Below are 25,474 nucleotides of genomic sequence, written 5' to 3'. Positions count from 1 at the left end.
TACCATCTACCAGCGTTAAGAATGGATTGATTGGACAGCCCAGAATAATAAAAACCATGGGTGTGTGAAATGGCACAATGTTACCTTGGGTGAGGTTTAGTTTGTGTAGGAAGGAACAGCAGATGCTGGTTTAACCCGAAGATAGGCACAAAACGCTGGAGCAACTCAGCGGGACAGACAGCATCTCTGGATAGAAGGAATGGGTGACGTTTCGGGCCGAGACCCTTCTTCAGACCCTCCTTCGTCTGAAGAAGGGTCTCAACCCGAAACGTCACCCATTCCTTCTCTCCAGAGATGTTGCCTGTCCCGCTGAGTTGCTCCAGCGTTTTGTGTCTATCTGAGGTTTAGTTTAGTTTAGTTTTAAGATACAGCACGGAAACAGGCCCTTCGGCCCACCGAGTCCGCGTCGATCAGCGATCCCTTCACATTGACACTATCCTAACTGCCAGGGATAATTTACAATTATACCAAGCTGATTAACCTACAAACCTGTACATCTTTGGAGTGTGTGGGAGGAAACCGGAGATCCCGGAGAAAACCCACGCAGGTCACGGAGAGAACGTACAAACTCCGTACAGACAGCACCTGTAGTCAGGATCGAACAGGCAGCAATATTTGTGAATGACATGAACCTTACAGCTTATCACAGCAACGTTTTTCATTGCAATCTTGAGACTGATTTGAAAATATTGTCACATTTCATGGGGGATTCTAAGCTGGTCACTAAAATCGATTTCCACTGTTCTGGAATGCTGTGCTGGTGGAAGCGTCTAGGGTTAGTTTTGTCAACACTTCCACAAGCAGAGATTGATGGAGATTGGGAACATACAACATAGAGTAACGATGATAAAGGAAACAGGCCATTGTTAGCTGTGGGCTAGGAGAAAACGAGTTACAGACAAGGAGACTGGGCGGGGCTGACCACTGCCCAAAGATAATAGAGCAGAGCAAGATAGACCACTCGACCCTAAAAACCGTAGTACGTCACGGCGCCAATTTAGTAGGCAGAAACTTGCAGAAACATTTAAAAAGAAAAATAACACAAATCTGTGAATTGATAGATGAGATATATTCTGCATTTTAATGGTATCATCACACATACTGTTCCCCCAAAACACTGATTACATTGCGAGAGGCAGAGCGAACGGCGGGTTTTGCTTACTAAAATGGCCCCTTTGCGTACCACACTTCAGTATGGATGATTTTGACGGAGTGGTGCATCTTGCTCCTCTAGTATCTTTGCCACTGCCTTTTGTTTCTCCCAAGGTTGCTCCTGTATGGGCGATACTGCAGCCAAGTTGAGTCGGCTGCAAAAGAACTGGACAAGATTTCCAACAACAGGGAAGACATCCGGTTGAAGCTGGAGGTGAGACCCCCTCAGATCTGCCGTCGTTGATATTTCCTCCCGTTGGCACCTTCTCCACCCATCCCCACGAATTCCCCCTCTCAGCATTCCCGCATTGGCAGCTTGGGTCCAGAGGCAACTTCAAGAACAGGACTTGCTTTACCTCCGGTTTCTGCAGAGGTCACGTTCTCCCATCCCCGCTGCTTTCCGCTTTCCACAGAGCTTGGCTCGGCGCGGTGGCGCAGCGGGTGGAACCGCTGCCTCACAGCGCCACAGACCCGGGTTCGATCCTGACGTCGGGTGCTGTCTGTGCAGAGTTTGCACATTCTCCTCGTGACGCTGGGGGTTTCCTCCAGGTGCTCCGGTTTCCTCCCACGTTCCAAAGATGTGGGAGTTTGTAGGTTAATTGGCCTCTGTAAATTGCCCCTTGTGTGTAGGGCGTGGGTGAGAATGTGGGAGAATGTAGAACTAGTGTGACTAGTAGGAATAACATTTCCTGCAAGATAAAATCTGATAAAGTCCTATTAAAGATAGCCCAAAGGTCTCAAATGAGGTAGATGGGAGGTCAGGACCGTTCTCCAGCTGGTGAGAGGACGGTTCAGTTGCCTGATAACAGCTGGGAAGAAACTGTCCCTGAATCTGGAGGTGTGTGTTTTCAAACTTCTGTACCTCTTGCCTGATAGGAGAGGGGAGAAGAGAGAGTGGCCAGGGTGAGACTGGTCCTTCCTCATGCTGGTGACCTTGCCAAGGCAGCTTCAAGTGTAGATGGAATCAATGAAAGGTTTGTGTGATGGTCTGGGCTACATCCACAACTCTCGGCAATTTCTTGCTGGTCTTGGACTGAGCTGTTCCCAAACCAAGTTGTAATGCATCCTAATAAAATGCTTTATACATAGCATCTGCAGAAGTTGGTGAAGGCTGTTGGGGACATGCCAAACTTCCTAAGCCTTCCAATGTGAAATTCAAGAATAATGTTACATGGTTAAAATTCATTTGGTTTACCATTGGCCATAATGGAAGGAAATCTACTCTCGTTGCCCAGTCTGGGCCCTGTCATAGACAACAGATGGAAAAGACAATCTGTGGTTGTCTTTGAAGTTCACACTGCGGTGGCCAATCTGCTCCTCGATGTTCTGCTACCACATGAAGTACAATGGTTGAAGAAGGTGGCCAGCCAATGCTCCTCTTTGAGTGAAATCAAGGACAGATAATAAACGCTAGCCTTCACACCCACATCCCATGTGTGAACCTGTTCAACAATGGCTTTTTGAAAAGTTTGGAGACACAGCGCAGAAACAGGCCCTTCGGCCCACCGAATCCGCACCGACCAGCGATCCCGGCACATTAACACTATCCTACACTCGGGACAATTTTTACATTTACACCAAGCCAATTAGCCCACAAACCTGTACGTCCTTGGAGTGCGGGAGGAAACCGAAGTTCTCGGAGAAAACCCACGCAGGTCACGGGGAGAACGTACAAACTCCGTACAGACAGCACCCGCATTCGGGATCATATCATATCATCATATATATACAGCCGGAAACAGGCCTTTTCGGCCCTCCAAGTCCGTGCCGCCCAGCGATCCCCGTACATTAACACTATCCTACACCCACTAGGGACAATTTTTACATTTACCCAGCCAATTAACCTACATACCTGTACGTCTTTGGAGTGTGGGAGGAAACGGAAGATCTCGGAGAAAACCCACGCAGGTCACGGGGAGAACGTACAAACTCCTTAAAGTGCAGCACCCGTAGTCAGGATCGAACCTGAGTCTCCGGCGCTGCATTCACTGTAAAGCAGCAACTCTACCGCTGCGCTACCGTGCCGCCCACTAATTTAGTTATTGATCAGAATGAGTTTACCCGAGAATGTAGTTCCGTTGAGTTTAGTTTGTTGTCACTTGTAACGAGGTATGGTGAAAAGCTTTTCTTGCGCGCTAACCAGTCAGTGGTTAATTGGCTGGGTAAATGTAAAAATTGTCCCTAGTGGGTGTAGGATAGTGTTAATGTACGGGGATCGCTGGGCGGCACGGACTTGGAGGGCCGAAAAGGCCTGTTTCCGGCTGTATATATATGATATGATATGATATGATATGAATACATGATCACAATTGAGCCGTTTACTGCGTACAGATACATGATAAGGGAATAATGTGTAGTGCCAGTAAAGTCCGATCAAAGATAGTCTGAGGGTCACCAATGATGCAGACATATATTTCAATAACCAGAATTCTTTTTGTCCTGACTACGGGTGCTGTCTACGGAGTTTGTACGTTCTCCCCGTGACCTGCTTGGGTTTTCTCCGAGATCTTCGGTCTCCTCCCACACTCCAAAGATTTGTAGGTTAATTGGTGTAGTATCAATGTAAATTGTCCCTAGTGTGTTTAGGATAGTGTTAACATGCGGGGATCGATGGTCAGTGCGGACTCGGTGGGCCGAAGGGCCTGTTTCCGCGCTGTATCTCTAAACTAAACAAAATCTAAACTGAAGTGCGACATAGATATTCATTCAGGTTCCAGAACAATTACTGACAATACTTTTTTGTTCCAGGAGTGCTCTAAAAGAGCTAACAATGGAAGATTCACTCTTCGAGATCTATTGATGGTGCCAATGCAGCGAGTCCTTAAATATCACCTTTTGCTTCAGGTGAGAATTGTCTGAGAGGTTAAATCAGGCTCTCTGGAAAAACCTCCTATGTCTGTTACCGCCTCCTGATAACACTTTCCAAGGATAGACACAAAGTGCTGGAGTAACTCAATGGGTCAGGCAGCATCTCTGGGGAATATGGATGGGTGACGTTTCGGGTCGGGACCCTTCTTTGGCCTAAAGGAAGATACTGGAAGTAAAAAAAGGCAGGACTAATCGGGGGCAGCAACTGGTGATCTCACTCAGGCAGGGCAGATTGTTGAACAGAAGAAGGTTGTTGGGCCTAAGAAGGTTCCATTATTGTAAACTGTGAACATGGTGAAGGGGAAAGGGTGGGAGAAGATGGTACAAGGTCTCACAAGGTTCAGGGGAAGTGGGTGGGGGAAATGGTAAGGTGGGGGAGTGTTGGCAGGGGGGAGAAAGAGGGAAGGGAGATGTTTGTAGAAGGAGCTAAACTTGGAGAAGTCAATATTCAGTTCAGATTTAGATTTAGATTTTTTTTTTAGATTTAGAGATACAGCGCGGAAACAGGCCCTTCGGCCCACCGGGTCCGTGCCACCCAGCGATCCCCGCACAGTAACACTATCCTACACACACTAGGGACAATTTTTACATTTACCAAGCCAATTAACCTACAAACCTGCACGTCTTTGGAGTGTGAGAGGAAACCGAAGATCCTGGAAAAACCCCACGCGGGTCACGGGGAGAACGTACAAACTCCGTGCAGACGGCGCCCGTAGTCGGGATCGAACCCGGGACTCCGGCGCTGCATTCGCTGTAAGGCAGCAACTCTACCACTGCGCCACCGTGACTCCCCTTGAGGGTTGTAAGCTGCCGAGGCAGAATATAAGGTGCTGTTCTTCCAATTGGCGTGTGGCCTCACTCTGACAAGGGAGGAGGCCCAGGACAGAAAGGTCTGTGTGGGAATGGGAAGGGGAGTTGAAGTGGTCAGCAACTGAGAGATCCATCCCCTCGGAAAAATAAACTTCCACCTTCATTCTCTGTTGCTTATGATCAAGTCAATCATGTATGCAGGGAAGGAACACGAGCAACTGCAGATATGGGTTTACAAAAAGGACACTCAGTGCTGGAGTTGAACAATGGTTGTGTTAGTTGAGGTATAGAGTGTGGAATATGTTGTGTGGATTAATATAGAGCGTTCAATTACGTTGAAACAAGGAAGTGCAGATGCTGGTCTACAAAAAAAATGCAACAGTGCTGGAGTAACAGCAGGTAACTCATGAGAAATAATTTCTTTAGGTGTTCTTATGGAATTCATTGCCACAGGCGGCTGTGAAGGCCATGGCAGAATTTTAAAGCAGAGATCAATAGGTTCTCGATTAATGACCGTGCCAGGGGTTATGGGGAGAAGGCAGGAGAATGGGGTTGAGAGGGAAAAGTAGATCAGCCATAATTGAATCGCGAAGCAGGCGATGGGCCGAATGGCCTAATTCTGCTCCTGTAACTTAACAGCACCTCATATTTTGCCTGGGCAGCTTGCAGCCCAGTGGTATGAACATCGACTTCTCCAACTTTAGATAGTTCCTCTGTCCCTCTCTTCCCCTCCTCCTTCCCAGATCTCCCTCTATCTTCCTGTCTCCACCTATATCCTTCCTTTGTCCCGCCCCCCTGACATCAGTCTGAAGAAGGGTCTCGACCCGAAACGTCACCCATTCCTTCTCTCCTGAGATGCTGCCTGACCCGCTGAGTTACTCCAGCATTTTGTGAATAAATACCTTCGATTTGTACCAGCATCTGCAGTTATTTTCTTATATGAATTTATGAAGAGTCTTTGTCAACTGTACTGAACAATTAAGTTCAGTAATTTAACTTACTGAATTAAATTAGTAAATCAGCACAATGCTGAGAACTATCAAGTCAAGTCAAGTCAAATTTATTTGTCACATACACATACACGATGTGCAGTGAAATGAAAGTGGCAATGCCTGCGGGTTGTGCACAAAAGAATTACAGTTACAGCATATAAATAAAGTTAATAAGTTACTATTATTGTCGACAAAAATTTAGTCTCTGGGGTTATAAAAGTTGACAGTCCTGATGGCCTGTGGGAAGAAGCTCCGTCTCATCCTCTCCGTTTTCACAGCGTGACAGCGGAGGCGTTTGCCTGATCGTAGCATCTGGAACAGTCCGTTACTGGGGTGGCAGGGGTCCCTCATGATCTTGCTTGCTCTGGATCTGCACCTCCTGATGTATAGGTCCTGCAGGGGGACGAGTGTAGTTCCCATGGTGCGTTCTGCCGAATGCACTACTCTCTGCAGGGCCATCCTGTCCTGGGCAGAGCTGTTCCCAAACCAGACTGTAATGTTGCCGGACAGGATGCTCTCTACAGCCCCAGAGTAGAAGCAATGAAGGATCCTCAGCACTCTGGATTTGTGGGCCGAATTATCTCATTCTGCTCCTATGCCTTGTGGTGTTATGGGTCAGGCAGCATCTCTGGAGAACATGGATGGGAATAGTTGCTGCCTGACCCGCTGAGTTACTCCAGCACCGTGTGTATGCAATTAGTTCACTGATTGGTAGAGTGAGAGACCTGGGGGGGGGGATACTCAAATGTTATTGATACCAACTTCACATCTCACTCATGTGTTTTCCTGCAGGAGTTAGTTAAACACACGACTGACCCGAAGGATAAGGACAACTTGAAAATGGCCTTGGACTCCATGAGGGTGAGTTGGGACCACTGCCTGTTGCCCTTTGACTATTGCGTTGTGCTAGCTGAGAAGTAATTTCAAGAACAGGAGGTAGACACAAAATGTTGGAGTGACTCAGGGGGTCAGGAGAGAATGAATGGGTGACGTTTTGGGTCGAGACCCTTCTTCGGACTCCTTCAAGAACAGGACTTAGAAACATAGAAACTAGGTGCAGGAGTAGGCCATTCGGCCCTTCGAGCCTGCACCGCCATTCAATATGATCATGGCTGATCATCCAGCTCAGTAACCTGTACCTGCCTTCTCTCCATACCCCCTGATCCCTTTAGCCACAAGGGCCACATCTAACTCCCTCTTAAATATAGCCAATGAACTGGCCTCAACTACCTTCTGTGGCAGAGAATTCCACAGACTCACCACTCTCTGTGTGAAGAAATGTTTTCTCATCTCGGTCCTAAAAGACTTCCCCCTTATCCTTAAGCTGTGACCCCATTCTGGACTGGATGGTTCTGGACTTCCCCAACATTGGGAACAATCTTCCCGCATCTAGCCTCTCCAACCGCTTAAGAATTTTGTAAGTTTCTATAAGATCCCCCCTCAGTCTTCTAAATTCCAGCGAGTACAAGCCGAGTCTATCCAGTCTTTCTTCATATGAAATTCCTGCCATTCCAGGGATCAATCTGGTGAACCTTCTCTGTACTCCCTCTAAGGCTAGAATGTCTTTCGTCAGATTAGGAGACCAAAACTGTACACAATACTCCAGGTGCGGTTTCACCAAGGCCCTGTACAACTGCAGCAGAACCTCCCTGCTCCTATACTCAAATCCTCTTGCTATGAATGCCAACATACCATTCGCTTTCTTCACTGCCTGCTGCACCTGCATGCTTGCTTTCAATGACTGGTGCACCATGACACCCAGGACACGTTGCATCTCCCCTTTTCCTAATTGGCCACCATTCAGGTAATGCTCTGCTTTCCTTTCCTGACTTGGTTTGGCTCTGCTTTCTGCAGCGGTCACGTCTTCCCATCCCCACTGCGTTCCACTTTCCACAGAGTGTGGTGGCACAGTGGTGTAGCTGATAGAGCCACTGCCTCACAGCGCCCGAGACCCGGCGTCTTCTCCAACCCAGACGTCTGTCTTCTCCATTATATTCCTGCCTCTTTTCCCGCCCCCTCCTGCCCCTTCACAACGCAGCCTGAAGAAGGTTCTCGACCCAAAACGCGACCCATTCCTTCTATCCAGATACGAAATGCTGGAGTAACTCAGCGGGACAGGCAGCATCTCTGGAGAGAAGGAATGGGTGACGTTTCGAAGAAGGGTCTCGACCCAAAACGCCGCTCATTAATCTGAAGAAGGGTCTTGATCTGAACCTATTCCTTCTCTCCAGGGATGCTGCCTGTCCCGCTGAGTTACTCCAGCATTTTATGTCTATCCTCGGTGTAAACCAGCATCTGCAGTTCCTTCCTACACACCGTCCACTGACATTCCTACTTCTGGTTTTACATTTCAATCCACTTCCCTCTTTATCTGACACCTTTTGTCTCCTTCCCACTTACACCACCCATCTCACAAACAATCAAGCTTTAACCCTTTATCACTTGTGTATGAAGGAACTGCAGATGCTGGTTTGCACCGGAGATAAGAGACAAAATGCTGGAGTAACTCAGCGGGACAGGCAACATCTCTAGAGAGACGGAATAGATGATGTTTCAGATTAAGGCCCTCCTTCAGACTAATGAGTGACATTTTGGATCGAGACCCTTCTTCTGAAGAAGAGTGTCGGCCCGAAATGTCACCCATTTCTTCTCTCCAGAGATGCTGCGTGTCTCGCTGAGTTACAATAGACAATGGACAATAGACAACAGGTGCAGGAGGAGGCCATTCGGCCCTTCGAGCCAGCACCGCCATTCAATGTGATCATGGCTGATCATTCTCAATCAGTACCCCGTTCCTGCCTTCTCCCCATAACCCCCCCTGATTCCGCTATCCTTAAGAGCTCTATCCAGCTCTCTCTTGAATGCATTCAGAGAATTGGCCTCCACTGCCTTCTGAGGCAGAGAATTCCACAGATTCACAACTCTCTGACTGAAAGAGTTTTTCCTCATCTCCGTTCTAAATGGCCTACCCCTTATTCTTAAACTGTGGCCCCTTGTTCTGGACTCCCCCAACATTGGGAACATGTTTCCTGCCTCTAACGTGTCCATTCCCCTATCACTTGCTTAGGCTTTGTCTCACAACCATCTCTTTTTTCCTGCTTTCTCCCCTCTGCTACAATCAGTCTGAGGAAAGGTACCGACCCAAAACGTGGCCTGTCCACTCCCTCCACAGATGCTGCCTGACCCTCTGAGTTACTCCAGCACTCTGCGTTTTGCTTGGGATTCCAGCATCTGCAGTTTCTCCTGTTTATCTTTAATTGTTTACCTTTAATTCCCCGCTGCCGAGTATGCCTGCTCAGTACGGGAAGCGCTCAGCTCATGCAAGGAAGACCGATCCTGTGCTAAACACAAGCTGTTGCTGCATGAAACCCTCCAAGACTGACAACATCTACCCACTCTCTGGCATTACACCTCCTGGAATCAAACGAGTTGTAGCCAGTCAAAAAGAACGCCTCAGACAATCAGATGATGAAAGACACCCCCTACATGACCACCCTTTGCTACCTCAGCGTTTGAAATCACGCAGATGTATCCTCTCTTCTGTCCATCCCCTGGGACACGTTAGAGGCAGGAAACATGTTCCCAATGTTGGGGGAGTCCAGAACAAGGGGCCACAGTTTAAGAATAAGGGGTAGGCCATTTAGAACGGAGATGAGGAAGAACTTTTTCAGTCAGAGAGTGGTGAAGGTGTGGAATTCTCTGCCTCAGAAGGCAGCGGAGGCCAGTTCGTTGGATGCTTTCAAGAGAGAGCTGGATAGAGCTCTTAAGGATAGCGGAGTGAGGGGGTATGGGGAGAAGGCAGGAACGGGGTACTGATTGAGAGTGATCAGCCATGATCGCATTGAATGGCGGTGCTGGCTCGAAGGGCTGAATGGCCTACTCCTGCACCTATTGTCTATTGTCTATTGTCTATTGACCGCAGTGCATCGCCCAGAAGGCTCAAACTCTGGGAAGAGAGACTAGAGAAATCTCCGGAAGATATTCACATGGCAGTCGATCCCTCTGAGAAACTCCCACCAGGTTCCGACCAGCCGTGGGTAACATGGGCACAGTCTCAACAGACTGCGGACAGGCACGGGGAGGAGCAAACGGAACATGCTGACGTGGGGATGTTCTGAAGATGCGGCAGACTGCGAATGGAGACGGGGCCTCCAGACTATGGAACATCTCCTGAGCTGTGACTTGCTGCATGACACACGCACTGTGAAGGATCTTGCAGAGGCCAACCGCGTGGCACTAGAACTTGCTCGCTGTTGGCAAACAGTTGTGTGATGACACGAATAAATAACATTGTTTTTCCGTTCCTCCAGGATTTAGCCCAGTGTGTGAATGAAGTGAAAAGAGACAGTGAAACTCTCAAACAGATCACAAGCTTTCAGTGTTCAATAGAAAACCTGGTGAGTTTCCAAGGCTGCACGAGTTGAACTTTGGTGATCAATCACTTCTTGCGCAGGGTTTACATTGTCTCACCCCGGTCACTCCCTCTTCTCCCCTCCCTCCCTCCAGGCAAGTGTGAATAGACAATAGACAATAGACAATAGGTGCAGGAGTAGGCCATTCAGCCCTTCGAGCCAGCACCGCCATTCAATGCGATCATGGCTGATCACTCTCAATCAGTACCCCGTTCCTGCCTTCTCCCCGTACCCCCTCACTCCGCTATCCTTAAGAGCTCTATCCAGCTCTCTCTTGAAAGCATCCAACGAACTGGCCTCCACTGCCTTCTGAGGCAGAGAATTCCACACCTTCACCACTCTCTGACTGAAAAAGTTCTTCCTCATCTCCGTTCTAAATGGCCTCCCCCTTATTCTTAAACTGTGGCCCCTTGTTCTGGACTCCCCCAACATTGGGAACATGTTTCCTGCCTCTAATGTGTCCAATCCCCTCACACCTCCAGATTCAGGGACAGTTTCTTCCCAGCTGTTATCAGGCAACTGAACCATCCTATTAACAACTTGACGGCAGTCCTGAACGACCATCATTGGAGACCATCGGACTATCTTTTATTAGACTTTACTAGACTTTAACTTGCACTACACGTTATTCCCTTCATCATGTGTCTGTACACTATGGACGGCTCAATTGTAATCATGTATAGTCTTTCCACTGACTGGTTAGCACGCAATTAAAAGCTTTTCACTGTACCTCGGTACACGTGACAATAAACTAATCTAAACTAAACCTCCCGACCAGAAACGTCACCCATCCTTTTTCTCCAGAGATGCTGCCTGAACCACTGTGTTACTCCAGCACTTTGTATCTATCTCAACTAAACTAAATTAATTTCAACCTAGAACCAATCTTTGGCCACCTATGGACGACCCAAGATGGATGGTGAAGTCCGTCTAATGACTATGGACAAACACTCTAAGAAGGATAGGTAAGTGGTGCAGCGGTAGAGTTGCTGGCTTACAGCAGCGCCAGAGAACTATGTTCGATCCTGACTACGGGTGCTGTCTGTATGGAGTTTGTACGTTCTCCCCGTGACCTGCGTGTCTTTTCCCCAGGTGCTCCAGTTTCCTCCCACACTCCAAAGACATGTAGGTTTGTAGGTTAAATCGGTTTGGTAAAAATTGTAAATTGTCCCCAGTGTGTGTAGGATAGTGTTAGTGTGCGGGGATCACAAGTCGGCATGGACTTGGTGGGCCGAAGGGCCTGTTTCCGCGTTGTATCTCGAAACTAAACTAAACTAAACTAAAGTGATGTTCTTCGGTGTATCATCTGCAGAATGAGGAACTTGGAACAGTACACCACTGTTTTAGTCCAGGTAATCTTCCCTCTTATTTGGTGATCACCTGTATCACAATTCCACCAGCCTGACCTGCTATTCCCATCTGAGCCGTAAATTATTTTGAACTGCAGACTGCAAAAAAGTGCAGAGAAGATTTACGAGGATGTTGCCAGGACTCGAGGGCCTGAGATATAGGGAGTGGTTGAGCAGGCAAGGGCTTTATTCCTTGGAGCGCAGGAGGATGAGGGGTGATATTATAGAGTAAGAAAATAACTGCAGATGCTGGTACAAATCGAAGGTATTTATTCACAAAATGCTGGAGTAACTCAGCAGGTCAGGCAGCATCTCAGGAGAGAAGGAATGGGTGACGTTTCGGGTCGAGACCCTTCTTCAGACTGATGTCAGTGGGGGCGGGACAAAGGAAGGATATAGGTGGAGACAGGAAGATGGAGGGAGAACTGGGAAGGGGGAGGGGAAGAGAGGGACAGAGGAACTATCTAAAGTTGGAGAAGTCAATGTTCATACCGCTGGGCTGCAAGCTGCCCAAGCGAAATATGAGGTGCTGTTCCTCCAATTTCCGGTGGGCCTCACTATGGTACTGGAGGAGGCCCATGACAGAAAGGTCAGACTGGGAGTGGGAGGGGGAGTTGAAGTGCTCAGCCACCGGGAGATCAGGTTGAGGAATAGATCGGGCAAACGTATAGAGTCTCTTGCCCAGAGTAGAGGAATCGAGAACTATAGGACATAGGTTTAAGGTGAGGGGGAAAAGATTTAACAGGAACCTGAAGGGTAACTATTTTTAAAAACAAGGGGTGGTGGGTGTACGGAACAAGCTGTCAGAGAAGGTAGTTGAGGAAGGTACTATCGCAATGTCTAAGAAACATTTAGACATGGATAGGACATGTTTAGAGGGATATGGATCAAACATGGGCAGGCGGGGCTAGTGTAGATGAGGCATTGGCCGGTGTGGGCTAGTTGGGTTGAAGAACCTATTTCAATGCTGTAAGACTCTCTGACCCTATGCAGGCACTGGAAGAGTGACTATGTTTCTGGAACTGAAACGTGAGCTGCTTTTCTTTCCCTCAATGTTACCTGGCCTGCTGAGCTTTTCCGACACTTTCTGGTGTTATTTTAAAATCCCCATTCCTGCTTTCAAATCCCTCTGAGGCTTTGCACATCCTCATTACTGTAAACTGACACGGTATGTTCACACCTCAGAGTCTAAGGTAATATTGTTGGGTTCATTAACACCTTCAATGCTGATAACCCCCTGTAAGATCACCCCACATACTCCTTCGCACCAAGTTACAACTTCTCACAGGTGCTGGGATGAATGCAGATGAGTTTTTGAACAGGGATTAAGGGCGGCCCACTCTATAGAAATAAGGAGGAATTTAATCTTTGAGCGGGTTATAAATCTTTGGAATTATCTAGGTCGGAGAGGATGAGAGGAGATCTTATCGAAACGTATAAGATTATTAAGGGGTTGGACACGTTAGAGGCAGGAAACATGTTCCCAATGTTGGGGGAGTCCAGAACAAGGGGCCACAGTTTAAGAATAAGGGGTAGGCCATTTAGAACGGAGATGAGGAAAAACTTTTTCAGTCAGAGAGTTGTGAATCTGGGGAATTCTCTGCCTCAGAAGGCAGTGGAGGCCAATTCTCTGAATGCATTCAAGAGAGAGCTGGATAGAGCTCTTAAGGATAGCGGAGTCAGGGGGTATGGGGAGAAGGCAGGAACGGGGTACTGATTGAGAATGATCAGCCATGATCACATTGAATGGCGGTGCTTGCTCGAAGGGCCGAATGGCCTCCTCCTGCACCTATTGTCTATTGTCTATTGTCTATTGATGGTGATTCACTAAGTATTCACTAAGGCAGCACACTGGTGCAGTGGTAGAGTTGCTGCCTCACAGCGCCAGAGACCCGGGTTTGATCCTGACCACGGGTGCTGTCTGTACGGAGTTTGTGCGTTCTCCCCGTGACCTGCGTGAGTTTTCCCCGGGTGCTCCGGTTTCCTCCCACACTCCAAAGACATACAGGTTTGTAGGTTAATTAGCTTGGTAAAATTGTAAATTGTCTCTAGTGTGTGTAGGATAGTGTTAGTGTGCGGGGATCGCTGGTCGATGCGGACTCGGTGGGCCGAAGGCTCTGTTTCCACACTGTATCTCTAAACTAAACTAAACTAAACTAAACTAAACTAAACTAAACTAAACTAAACTAAACTAAACTAAACTAAACTAAACTAAACTAAACTAAACTAAACTAAACTAATCTATTCTAAACTAAACTAATCTAAACTAATCTAAACTAATCTAAACTAAACTAATACTAAACTAAACTAAACTAATCTAATCTAATCTAATCTAAACTAAACTAAACTAAACTAAACTAAACTAAACTAAGCTAAACTAAACTAAACTAAACTAAACTAATCTAAACTAATCTAAACTAATCTAAACTAATACTAAACTAAACTAATCTAAACTAAACTAATCTAAACTAAACTAATCTAAACTAATCTAAACTAATCTAAACTAATCTAAACTAATACTAATACTAAACTAAACTAAACTAATCTAATCTAATCTAAACTAAACTAAACTAAACTAAACTGTTCTAAACTAAACTAATCTAAACTAATCTAAACCAAACTAAACTAAACTAAACTAATCTAAACTAATATAAACCAAACCAAACCAAACCAAACTAAACTAATCTAAACTACACTACACTAAGCTAAACTATTCCTTTCATTGCAGGTATGCATTCCTGTTCGATAAAGCTGTGGTCATTTGCAAGCGCAAAGGGGAGAGCTATGAAATGAAGGAAATGATTGACCTGCCGTTCTACCAGATAAAGGATGACCCAATGGGAAGCAGAGAAACCAAAAAGGTAAGCCTGCAGTGCGTGAAACTTTCACCACTCCTCTCTTAACTCAGTGCACAATGGGGCAGCGGTAGAGTTGCTGCCTTCCAGCACCAGAGACTCGGGTTCAATCCTGACTACAGGTGCTTGTCTGTACAGAGTTTGTACTGTACGTTCTCCCTGGGTTTTCTCCAGGAACTCCTGTTTCCTCCAACATTTCAACGACGTGCAGGTGTGTAGGTTAATTGGCTTGGTATAAATGTAAATTGGCCCGAGTGTGTGTATGATAGTGTTACTGTAAGGGGATCACTGGTTGGGTTTGTAGGTTAATTGGCTTCTGTAAAAAAATTGTCCCTGGTGTGCAGGATAGAATTAGTGTAGGGGTGATTGTTGATCAGTGAGGACTCAGTGGGCTGTTTCCACGCTGTATACAGTATCTGAACTGAACTGAACTAAGCTAATTGTGTGGAGGCAGTGTCATTGCCGGTCTGAGTCAAGGTTAGGAACTGCCTTTGATAGCTCTGAGGTTCTCTATGGTAGGGGAAGCCATTTTTATTTTAGGTTAGTTTTGGAAGGGGTAGAGTGAGATGGCCAGTTGGCATTGACTACTGAAGATAGACCCAAAGTGCTGGCGTAACTCAGCGGGTCAGGCAGCTTCTCTGGAGAATGTGGACAGGTGACGTTTCGGGTTGAGACCCTTCTTCAGACTCCTGTTGTGAAGGGAACTTCGCTACTGTTCATCGGTTGCACGTGAACAGCCCATTGCCTGGGAATCAGCACCTTTAGAGAAAGGAGAGGGTTGTGATCAAGAGACAAGCTAGCGACTTGCGACAGTGGAACTTTATATCCCTGGGCGTGGACTTCTTTGGTGCAGTATATTGAACTCCAAACTCTCCGGTCTTGGCCTCCCATTGCTGCAATCTTGGAGGGTCCACCTTCTAGTTTAGTTTAGTTTAGTTTAGTTTAGTTTAGTTTAGTTTAGTTTAGTTTAGTTTAGTTTAGTTTAGTTTAGTTTAGTTTAGTTTAGTTTAGTTTAATTTAATTGAGTTAATTTAGGTTAGTTTAGTTCAGTTCAGTTCAGTTCAGTTTAGTTTAGTTTATACACACAGTGCCATTTGACCCACCAAGTCCATGCCAACCAGCGACCCCCGTCCACTAACACTATCCTACCTATCCTAGGGACAATGTTTTACATTTATAACCAAGCCAATTAACCTTGAAACCTGTACGTCTTTGGTTGCCCGAGAACTTGTGTTGGTAAATGAGTGTAGTAGTGATAGATGGAGGGGTCTTGGGTCAAACCTGTGGCACATTACATGGTGGTCTTCCTAGAATCACTGATGTTCTATCTCTTTTCTCTGCCCCCAACTAGTGGAGCCATATGTTCTTCCTCATTGACACCCATGGACAACAAGGCTACGAGTTCTTCTTCAAGACAAGTGAGCTGAAAAAAAAGTGGCTGGAGCAGTTTGAGATGGCTTTGTAAGTTTAACATTGAAGTGGATCAATGACTCTGTGATACTTGATTGCAATGCAAATACTTCACTGTAGTTGCACAATAGTATGACTGATGTAGACACAAAATGCTGGAGTAACTCAGCGGGACAGGCAGCATCTCTGGAGACAAGGAATGGGTGAGGTTTTGGGTCGAGACCCTTCTTCAGACTGATGTCAGGGGGGTGGGTAGTACATAGACAGGGAAGTGTATAGATTAGGAAGTGTAAAGTGTGAAAACAGGACAAAGGGAATGGAGATCAAGGGAAATGTAGAATAGAATGGAATTCAATAGCGGAGTAGACTCGATGGGCCGAATGGCCTAATTCTTCTCCTAGAACTTATGGACATGAAAATGCCTTACAGGTCGAACATCTTCCCGGAGAATGGAATGTCAAACAACCATGACTTCCTGATGCACTCGTTCGACGAATCAACCACCTGCAAAGCCTGCCGGATGTTACTCAGGTATTGTTTCTGATGTCGTAGGAGTTGTAGATGTTGTACTGAGGAGACACCTAAAGATGTGGCCACCCACCTTTCTGTGGGCTGTTTGGCCAAGAGTGTCTTTAGGTGGCTCCTCAGTGCTCAGGCGCTGGGTCAGTGTTAAAGTAAACTTAAAACACGCCACAAGGCTTTACCTTGCACTAAACGTCATTCCCTTATCACGTATCTGTTCGCTGTGAATGGCTCGATTGTAATCATGTACAGTTTTTCCGCTGACGGGATAGCACTCAACAAAAGCTTGTCACTGTACCTCGGTACAGGTGACAATAAACTAAACTGAACTGAACAAAGATCGGGAAAGGCGATCAAGACTTTATTTTAGTGCGTCAAATACAACGACCGTTGGGAACAGTGTTTAGAGCAAAGTAAAGTCCGATTAATGATAGTCCAAGGGTCTCCAATTAGGTAGAAAGTAGTTCGTCCCCTCTTTAATTTAGTTTAGAGATACAGTGCGGAAACAGGCCCACCGAGTCCGCGCCGACCAGCGATCCCCGCACACTAACACTATCCTACACACACACACGGGACAATTTACATTTACACCGAGCCAATTAACCAAGTAGAAGGTATTTATTCACAAAATGCTGGAGTAACTCAGCAGGTCAGGCAGCATCTCGGTCTGAAGAAGGGTCTCGACCCGAAACGTCACCCATTCCTTCTCTCCCGAGATGCTGCCTGACCTGCTGAGTTACTCCAGCATTTTGTGAATAAATACCTTCCGATTTGTACCAGCATCTGCAGTTATTTTCTTATATTAACCAAGTATGTCTTTGGAGTGTGGGAGAAAACCAGAGATCTCGGAGAAAACCCACGCGGTTACGGGGAGAACATACAAACTCCGTACAGACAGCACCCGTAGTCAGGATCGAACCAGGGACTCTGGCACTGTAAAACGCTGTAAGGCAGCAACTCTACCGCTGCGCCACCTTAGTTGTTGATAGAATGGTTCAGTTGCCTTGGAACTTGTAAGGCAGAGTACCTCGGTACACATGAAACTAAACTAAACTAAACTATATTAGAGTTTAGTTGCCTGATCTATTCTAGCTCAGGCCAAACAGGCCCAGAGCCATCAAATGCATCTCATACATTAACCTAATCATGCCTAGGATTATTCTCGTATACCTCCTCTGGACCCTCTCCAATGCCAGCACATCCAAACTAAACTAAACCAAGATGGAAGTTGGGCCAAAGGGCCCGTTTCCACGCTGTGTCACTTTGTCCTCACCCGTTCCTTCCCTCCCGAGATGCTGCCTGACCCGCTGAGTTTCTCCAGCATTTTTGTGTCTACTTTCACCCTATCCTTCCTCAGATATGGGGCCCAAAACAGCTCGCCCTACAAAATATCCCTCCATTCACAGCATGTCCATGTGTCCATCTAAGCGGAGGTATTGTCTTAGACAATAGACAATAGACAATAGGTGCAGGAGTAGGCCATTCAGCCCTTCGAGCCAGCACCGCCATTCAATGCGATCATGGCTGATCACTCTCAATCAGTACCCCGTTCCTGCCTTCTCCCCATACCCCCTCACTCCGCTATCCTTAAGAGCTCTATCCAGCTCTCTCTTGAAAGTATCCAACGAGCTGGCCTCCACTGCCTTCTGAGGCAGAGAATTCCACACCTTCACCACTCTCTGACTGAAAAAGTTCTTCCTCATCTCCGTTCTAAATGGCCTACCCCTTATTCTTAAACTGTGGCCCCTTGTTCTGGACTCCCCTAACATTGGGAACACGTTTCCTGCCTCTAATGTGTCCAATCCCCTAATTATCTTATATGTTTCAATAAGATCCCCCCTCATCCTTCTAAATTCCAGTGTATACAAGCCTAATTGCTCCAGCCTTTCAACATACGACAGTCCCGCCAATCCGGGAATCAACCTAGTGAACCTACGCTGCACGCCCTCAATAGCAGGTCTTCTTCCACCATCACCTCTGGCAGTGTGTTCCAGCCACCCACCATGCTACACTTTGCTGGGGGGGGCATTTATGGGGGGCTACATCGGACCCAGATGCTGAAAGTCCCCATTGGTTTCAATATTACGTTCAGGAAAGGCTACAAGGCCGTTTCTCTCCCTCCTTTTGGGAAATCTGACCACGCTGCCATTTTCCTGCTGCCGGAGTATAAACAACGGATAGTACGGGAAGCGACAGTGACGAGGGACGTAAAGCGGTGGGCTGACCATTCAGAGGCCATGCTGCAAGATGCACTGAGCGAAGTCGACTGGAACATGTTTCAAGCAAGTTCCAGAGACGTAAATGAGTTTGCGGAAGCGGTTACGGACTTCATTGCCACAATAGCCGATACCATCATCCCCACGGTAAGGGTCAGTATCTTCCCTAACCAAAAACCCTGGGTGGACAGGTCTATTCGCGAGGCCTTGAATGCTCGCACCGCTGCTTACAACTCCGGCCTGGCATCCGGCAACATGGACGACTACAAGGGAGAGTCCTACCGACTGCGAAGGGCAGTGAAGGATGCAAAAAAGAGGTACCGGGACAAGATGGAGTCACAGATGGAGCAGCAGGACACCAGGCGCCTTTGGCAGGGGCTACGGACTATAACTAGCTACAGGTCCAGCACCCCCTCAACCGGAAGTGCCGGCTCCTCCTTAGCTGATGACCTGAACTCTTTTTACGCACGGTTTGAGACGGGTAACACCACCAGCTCGCCGTCTAAAAACAGCACCGAAGGGGCGCTGGCTAGCGAGGCTGGAGGGGGATCCACCGCCGGGGATGTGCACACATTCTCGGTGTCCGAGCATGAGGTGAGGTGGGCTCTGACGCGTGTGAACACGAGGAAAGCTGGAGGCCCAGATGGTATATCTGGGCGAGTACTAAAGTCTTGTGCTACTCAGCTTGCTGCAGTGCTCACCACAATATTCAACCTCTCCTTGGCAAAGTCCGTGGTCCCTGCATGCTTCAAAAGATCCATCATTGTACCGGTGCCAAAGAATGCCTCTCCAGCGTGTTTAAATGACTACCGACCGGTGGCCCTCACCTCGGTTGTCATGAAATGCTTGGAGAGGCTAGTCAAGAAGCACATCTGCGCCCTCCTTCCTCGCAACATGGACCCACTACAGTTCGCATACCGTCCGAACAGGTCCACGGATGATGCGGTCTCCCAGGTTCTACACACCGCTCTCTCTCATCTGGACAGCCAGGGGGGCTATGTGAGGATGCTGTTCATTGACTTTAGTTCAGCATTCAACACAATAGTCCCCAGCAGACTGGTTGAGAAGCTGCTGGAACTGGGGCTTAGCACCCCTCTGTGTGCCTGGGTCCTGGACTTTCTCACTGCCAGGCCCCAAGTGGTCAGGATGGGGGAACACACATCTAGCTCCCTCACCCTGAACATAGGATCCCCCCAGGGCTGCGTCCTTAGCCCCCTACTGTACTGTACACACATGACTGTAGGGCCAGGTTCAGCTCAAACTCCATCATCAAGTTTGCTGATGACACTGTGGTGGTGGGCCGGATCTCCAACAACGATGAGAAGGCCTACCGGGAGGAGGTGGCTGATCTGGCACTCTGGTGTCAGGACAATAGCCTCCTCTTGAATGTCACTAAAACAAAGGAGCTGATTGTGGACTTCAGAAGGGCTAAACATCCAAGGACGTACACGCCACTGGAGATAAATGGGTCTATTGTGGATAGGGTGAGCAGTTTCAAATACTTGGGAGTCCGCATCGCAGAGGATCTGACGTGGGCAACACACATTGCCGCACTGGTGGGTAAGGCTAAGCAGCGCCTTTACCACCTTAGACAACTGAGGAAATTCAGAGTGTCGCTGAGGATCCTTCATTGCTTCTACTCTGGGGCTGTAGAGAGCATCCTGTCCGGCAACATTACAGTCTGGTTTGGGAACAGCTCTGCCCAGGACAGGATGGCCCTGCAGAGAGTAGTGCGTTCGGCAGAACGCACCATGGGAACTACACTCGTCCCCCTGCAGGACCTATACATCAGGAGGTGCAGATCCAGAGCAAGCAAGATCATGAGGGACCCCTGCCACCCCAGTAACGGACTGTTCCAGATGCTACGGTCAGGCAAACGCCTCCGCTGTCACGCTGTGAAAACGGAGAGGATGAGACGGAGCTTCTTCCCACAGGCCATCAGGACTGTCAACTTTGATAACCCCAGAGACTAAATTTTTGTCGACACTTTTTGTGCTATGTTTAGTAACTTATTAACTTTATTTATATGCTGTAACTGTAATTATTTTTGTGCACAACCCGCAGGCATTGCCACTTTCATTTCACTGCACATCGAGTATGTGTATGTGACAAATAAATTTGACTTGACTTGACTTCTGCCCTGAAATTGACTTTTTTAGTCTCAGATTTTTTGGTCCCAGCAGGCTACGTGACACCCATTCCTTCTCTCCAGAGATGCTGCCTGTCCCGCTGAGTTACTCCCAAGAATTTTGTGCCTCGGTTTAAACCAGTATCTGCCGTTCCTTCCCGCACAAGTGACATTGGGGTGAAATGGCAGAAGTGAAACTCTGATTCTCTGATTGTCACGTAGCCTCTGCACAAATATGTGAGATCTTTTTTCAAGAAACCAAGACATATTTGCATCTTTCTGGTAAATCCTTAAATACCGCACTGTAAATGCCGACGTTGCAGTGCATGGCATAATTATAGAAAAATTGTGACAATTCAGCAGATAAATTGCCTCCAGATTAGGATGCGCACAGTATGTACCATAACATGGGAGGTCAAAATAGTAGTGAAAATAGCACGTCTGTAATTTTTATTGTGGGAACTCCATTCCCTTCCCCACCTCCCCCCCCCCCCCCCCCCCTTGAAGCATTAAGACACCGAGTTGTGCAGCCAATGTCCTTTGCCAGACTTAGAAACATAGAAATATAGAAAATAGGTGCAGGAGTAGGCCATTCGGCCCTTCGAGCCAGCACCGCCATCCAATATGATCGTGGCTGATCATCCAGAATCAGCACCTCGTTCCTGCTTTCTCTCCCCATATTCATCCCTCGATTCCGTTAGCCTGAAGAGCTCCATTGAAGTTGAAGTTGATCTCAAGGGGAGTCAAGAGTCTTATTACTATCTGTCCCAAAACAGAACAATTAAATTCTGTCCAGGAAGGGAAATGCAGATGCTGGTTTACACCGAAAACTGGAGTAGCTCAGCGGGACAGGCAGCATCTCTGGAGAGAAGGAATGGGTGATGTTTCGGGTCGAGACCCTTCTTCAGAAATTCTGTCGTCAATGGATCAGCTCCCTTCTCCCTTCCTCTCTTCTCCCTTCCTCTCTCTCTCTTTCTCTCTCTCACTCTCCCTCTCTCTTCCTCGCCATCTCTCTCTCTCTCTCTCTCTCTCTCTCTCTCTCTCTCTCTGGTAGCATTCAAGGCATGAAGACAGCCCAATGGCGCAGCTGGAAGTGCTATTGTCTCCTGGCGCCAGAGATAGTGGTTCAATCCTGACCTTGGGTACTGTCTGGAGTTGCATATTCTCCCCGTGTCCGCGTGGGTTTCCTCCCACATCCCAGAGACATGCGGGTTTGTGGGTTAATTGGTGGCGAACTTGTGGAATTCTTTGCCTCAGAAGGTTATGGAGGCAAAGTCAGTGGGTATATTGGGCAGGAGAATGGTGTTGAGAGGGAGAGATAGATCAGCCATGATTGAATGGTGGAGTAGACTTGATGGGCCGAATGGCCTAATTCTACTCCTATCACTTATGACCTGATGATCTTATGAATTAGCCTCTGTAAATTTCCCCAAGATATGGAGGTATAGGATGAGAAAGTGGGAAAGTGGGAACTCGTGTGTGGGAAGGATTTGCAGGTGGGCACCAAAGATGGACACAAAAAGCTGTCATCTATCCATGTTGTCCAGAGATGCTGCCTGACCTGCTGAGTTACTCCAGCACTTTTGTTCTATCCTTCTGGGTTTTTTTTTTGAACAAAGTTTATTTTTGATTTATTTATTGATACAGCTTTGACAATTCAATGCATGTACACATTAGTACTGATAGATATCCCCCCCACCCACCCACAATACCATTCAGAGGGTATATAACTTAAGATATGCAAGGAAAATAAGTAAATAAGTAAACATAAACATAAGCATAAAAATTCAATTTAAAAATAAATAATTAAAAAACGAGGACAAAAAAAATAAATTAAAAAAATAAATAAATAATCAGTCTGAAGAAGGGTCTCGACCCGAAACGTCGCCTATTCCTTCTCTCCTGAGATGCTGCCTGACCCGCTGAGTTACTCCAGCACTTCGTGTCCTTTTGTGCTTCAACCATCATCTCTAGTTCCTCGTTTCCACACTTGCTCAAGGTCTCCTGTGGATGATACCACAGTTTGTGGCTGCCACCTGCAGGAAATCACTGTAACTGCAGGTTAGGTATCACAAAATGCTGGAGTAACTCAGCGGGTCAGGCAGCATCTCAGGAGAGAAGGAATGGGTGACGTTTTCGGGTCGAGACCCTTCTTCAGACTGATTTCAGGGGAGGGGGCGGGACAAATTAACTTGATTTATATGAAGTTAGAGAAGTCAATGTTCATACTACTGCCCTAGTGAAATATAACGGTAGCGCAGCGGTAGAGTTGCTGCTTTACAGCGAATGCAGCGCCGGAGACTCAGGTTCGATCCTGACTACGGGTGCTGTACTGTAAGGAGTTTGTACGTTCTCCCCGTGACCTGCGTGGGTTTTCTCCGAGATCTTCGGTTTCCTCCCACACTCCAAAGACGTACAGGTATGTAGGTTAATTGGCTGGGTAAATGTAAAAATTGTCCCTAGTGGGGTGTAGGATAGTGTTAATGTACGGGGATCGCTGGGCGGCGCGGACTTGGTGGGCCGAAAAGGCCTGTTTCCGGCTGTATATATATGATATGATAAGATGTTACTCCAATTTGCGGTGGGCCTCACTATGACAATGGAGGAGGCCCATGACCCAGGAGGCCGATTTCTCCTCAAGGTAACTACAGGTTAACTCTGTGCACCAATTCAGACCCATATGAAGCGTGTCGGAAGGAAAGTAGATAGACCCACAAAGCTGGAGTAACTCAGCGGGCCAGGCAGCATCGCTGGAGAGTGATGGGTGATGAAATAACATAGAACTAATGTGATCGGGTGATCGATGGTTGGCATGGCCTCGGCGGGCCGAATGGCCCATTTCCATGCTGTATCTTTCAAGCCACCCAATCAATCACGGCATCTTTATAGTTTGGGAGAATTTTATAGTTGCGTTTCCAAGACCTCAAGCCCTTGGGAGTTGAAAATCTTGTTCGCAAATTTGGGGTGACTAAGTTTGGGGATAAGCAAGTATCAAACAAGTTGCCAGGCTGAAGAAGGGTCTCAACCAAAACCGTCACCCATTCCTTCTCTCCAGAGATGCCGCCTATCAATAGACAATAGACACTAGACAATAGGTTCAGGAGGAGGCCATTCAGCCCTTCGAGCCAGCACCGCCATTCAATGTGATCATGGCTGATCATTCTCAATCAGTACCCCGTTCCTGCCTTCTCCCCATGCCCCCTGACTCCGCTATCCTTAAGAGCTCTATATAGCTCTCTCTTGAATGCATTCAGAGAATTGGCCTCCACTGCCTTCTGAGGCAGAGAATTCCACAGATTCATAACTCTCTGACTGAAAAGGTTTTTCCTCATCTCTGTTCAAAATGGCCTACCCCTTATTCTTAAATTGTGGCCCCTTGTTCTGGACTCCTACTGAGTTACCCCAGCATTTTGTGTCGATCTTAAGACCCCTTATGATGTCCATCTTATAGACACAGAACTTCTCGACTACATCTCCTCTAAACCTCCAACATTTGTACTCTTGTTTCAAACACCTCGACCACGGGAAAACGCCCAGGACTGTCTCTCCTCCTTACACCTCCCCTTGTTAATGTTGTATACTTATGTCATAGTCATAGAGATTTACAGTTCCAGTGACCCAGGTACAATTCTGACCTCTGATGCTGTCTGTGTGGAGTTTGCATGTTCCAACTTGTGAACATCGCGATTTCCCCTGTCTATCTCTCTCTCACTTGCATATCTGGTTTCCCTGTCCTAGTGATCAACATTTTACTGATTTACAGACATTAGACAATAGACAATAGGGGCAGGAGTTGGCCATTCGGCCCTTCGTGCCAGCACCACCATTCACTGTGATCATGGCTGATCATCCACAATCAGTACCCTGTTCCTGTCTTCTCCCCATACCCCCTGACTCCACCATCTTTAAGAGCTCTATCTAGCTCTCTCTCGAAAGTATCCAGAGAATTGGCCCCCACTGCCTTCTGAGGCAGAGAATTCCACAGATTCACAACTCTCTGGGTGAAAAAGTTCTTCCTCATCTCCATTCTAAATGGCCTACCCCGTATTCTTAAACTTTGGCCCCTGGTTCTGGACTCCCTCAACATCGAGAACATGTTTCCTGCCTCTAGCGTGTCCAATCCCTTCATCTTACATGTTTCAATAAAATCCCCTCTTATCCTTCTAAATTCCAGAGTATACAAGCCATTTAATGATTCAATTATACTTTATGGTCACATGTACCGAGGTACAGTGAAATTCTTTGTTTTGCATTCAACCATCTTATAAAAACATAAAATTCTTAAGGGATTGGACAGGCTAGATGCAGGAAAAATGTTCCCCATGTTGGGGGAGTCCTGAACCAGGGGTCACGGTTTAACAAATAAGGGGGAGGCCATTTAGAACTGAGATGAGGAAAATCTTTTTCACCCAGAGTTGTTAATCTGTGGAATTCTCTGCCACAGAAAGTAGTGGAGGCCAATTCACTGGATGTTTTCAAGAGAGAATTGGATTTGGCACTTAGGATATGGGGAGAATGCAGGAACAGGGTACTGATTTCGGATGATCGACCATGATCATATTGAATGGCAGTGCTGGCTCGAAGGGCCGAATGTCCTACTCCTGCACCTATTTTACTATGCTTCTATGTTTCGATGTAACCCAGTAAAATACTATGGGAAAGCACAATCATAGACAAGTACAAAAGTGCAACCATTGTGGAGTTGTCGAGGCAGTACACAAATAGGTGCCAGGTTTCTGGTGCCAACAAACATTCTGGTG

The 25,474-nt window shown here is 47.1% G+C and overlaps 1 protein-coding gene across 1 annotated transcript in view; it reads left to right on the top strand.

The window, feature by feature from the left end:
* vav1 (vav guanine nucleotide exchange factor 1) overlaps nt 1-25,474 on the top strand; it is a 91,020-nt gene that overhangs the window by 49,942 nt on the left and 15,604 nt on the right. The window contains exons 9-16 of the mRNA XM_078429648.1: nt 1,267-1,366; nt 3,901-3,996; nt 6,615-6,683; nt 10,133-10,219; nt 11,114-11,199; nt 14,312-14,444; nt 15,790-15,899; nt 16,278-16,379. Coding sequence (XP_078285774.1) covers nt 1,267-1,366; nt 3,901-3,996; nt 6,615-6,683; nt 10,133-10,219; nt 11,114-11,199; nt 14,312-14,444; nt 15,790-15,899; nt 16,278-16,379 — 783 coding nt within the window. The remainder of the gene's footprint in view (nt 1-1,266; nt 1,367-3,900; nt 3,997-6,614; nt 6,684-10,132; nt 10,220-11,113; nt 11,200-14,311; nt 14,445-15,789; nt 15,900-16,277; nt 16,380-25,474) is intronic.

Source organism: Rhinoraja longicauda, chromosome 37 (assembly GCF_053455715.1).
Source record: "Rhinoraja longicauda isolate Sanriku21f chromosome 37, sRhiLon1.1, whole genome shotgun sequence".
In the NCBI taxonomy this organism is placed as follows: domain Eukaryota; kingdom Metazoa; phylum Chordata; class Chondrichthyes; order Rajiformes; family Arhynchobatidae; genus Rhinoraja; species Rhinoraja longicauda.
Note: the sequence above shows the minus strand (reverse complement) of the source record. Positions and strands in the feature narration are given on the sequence as shown.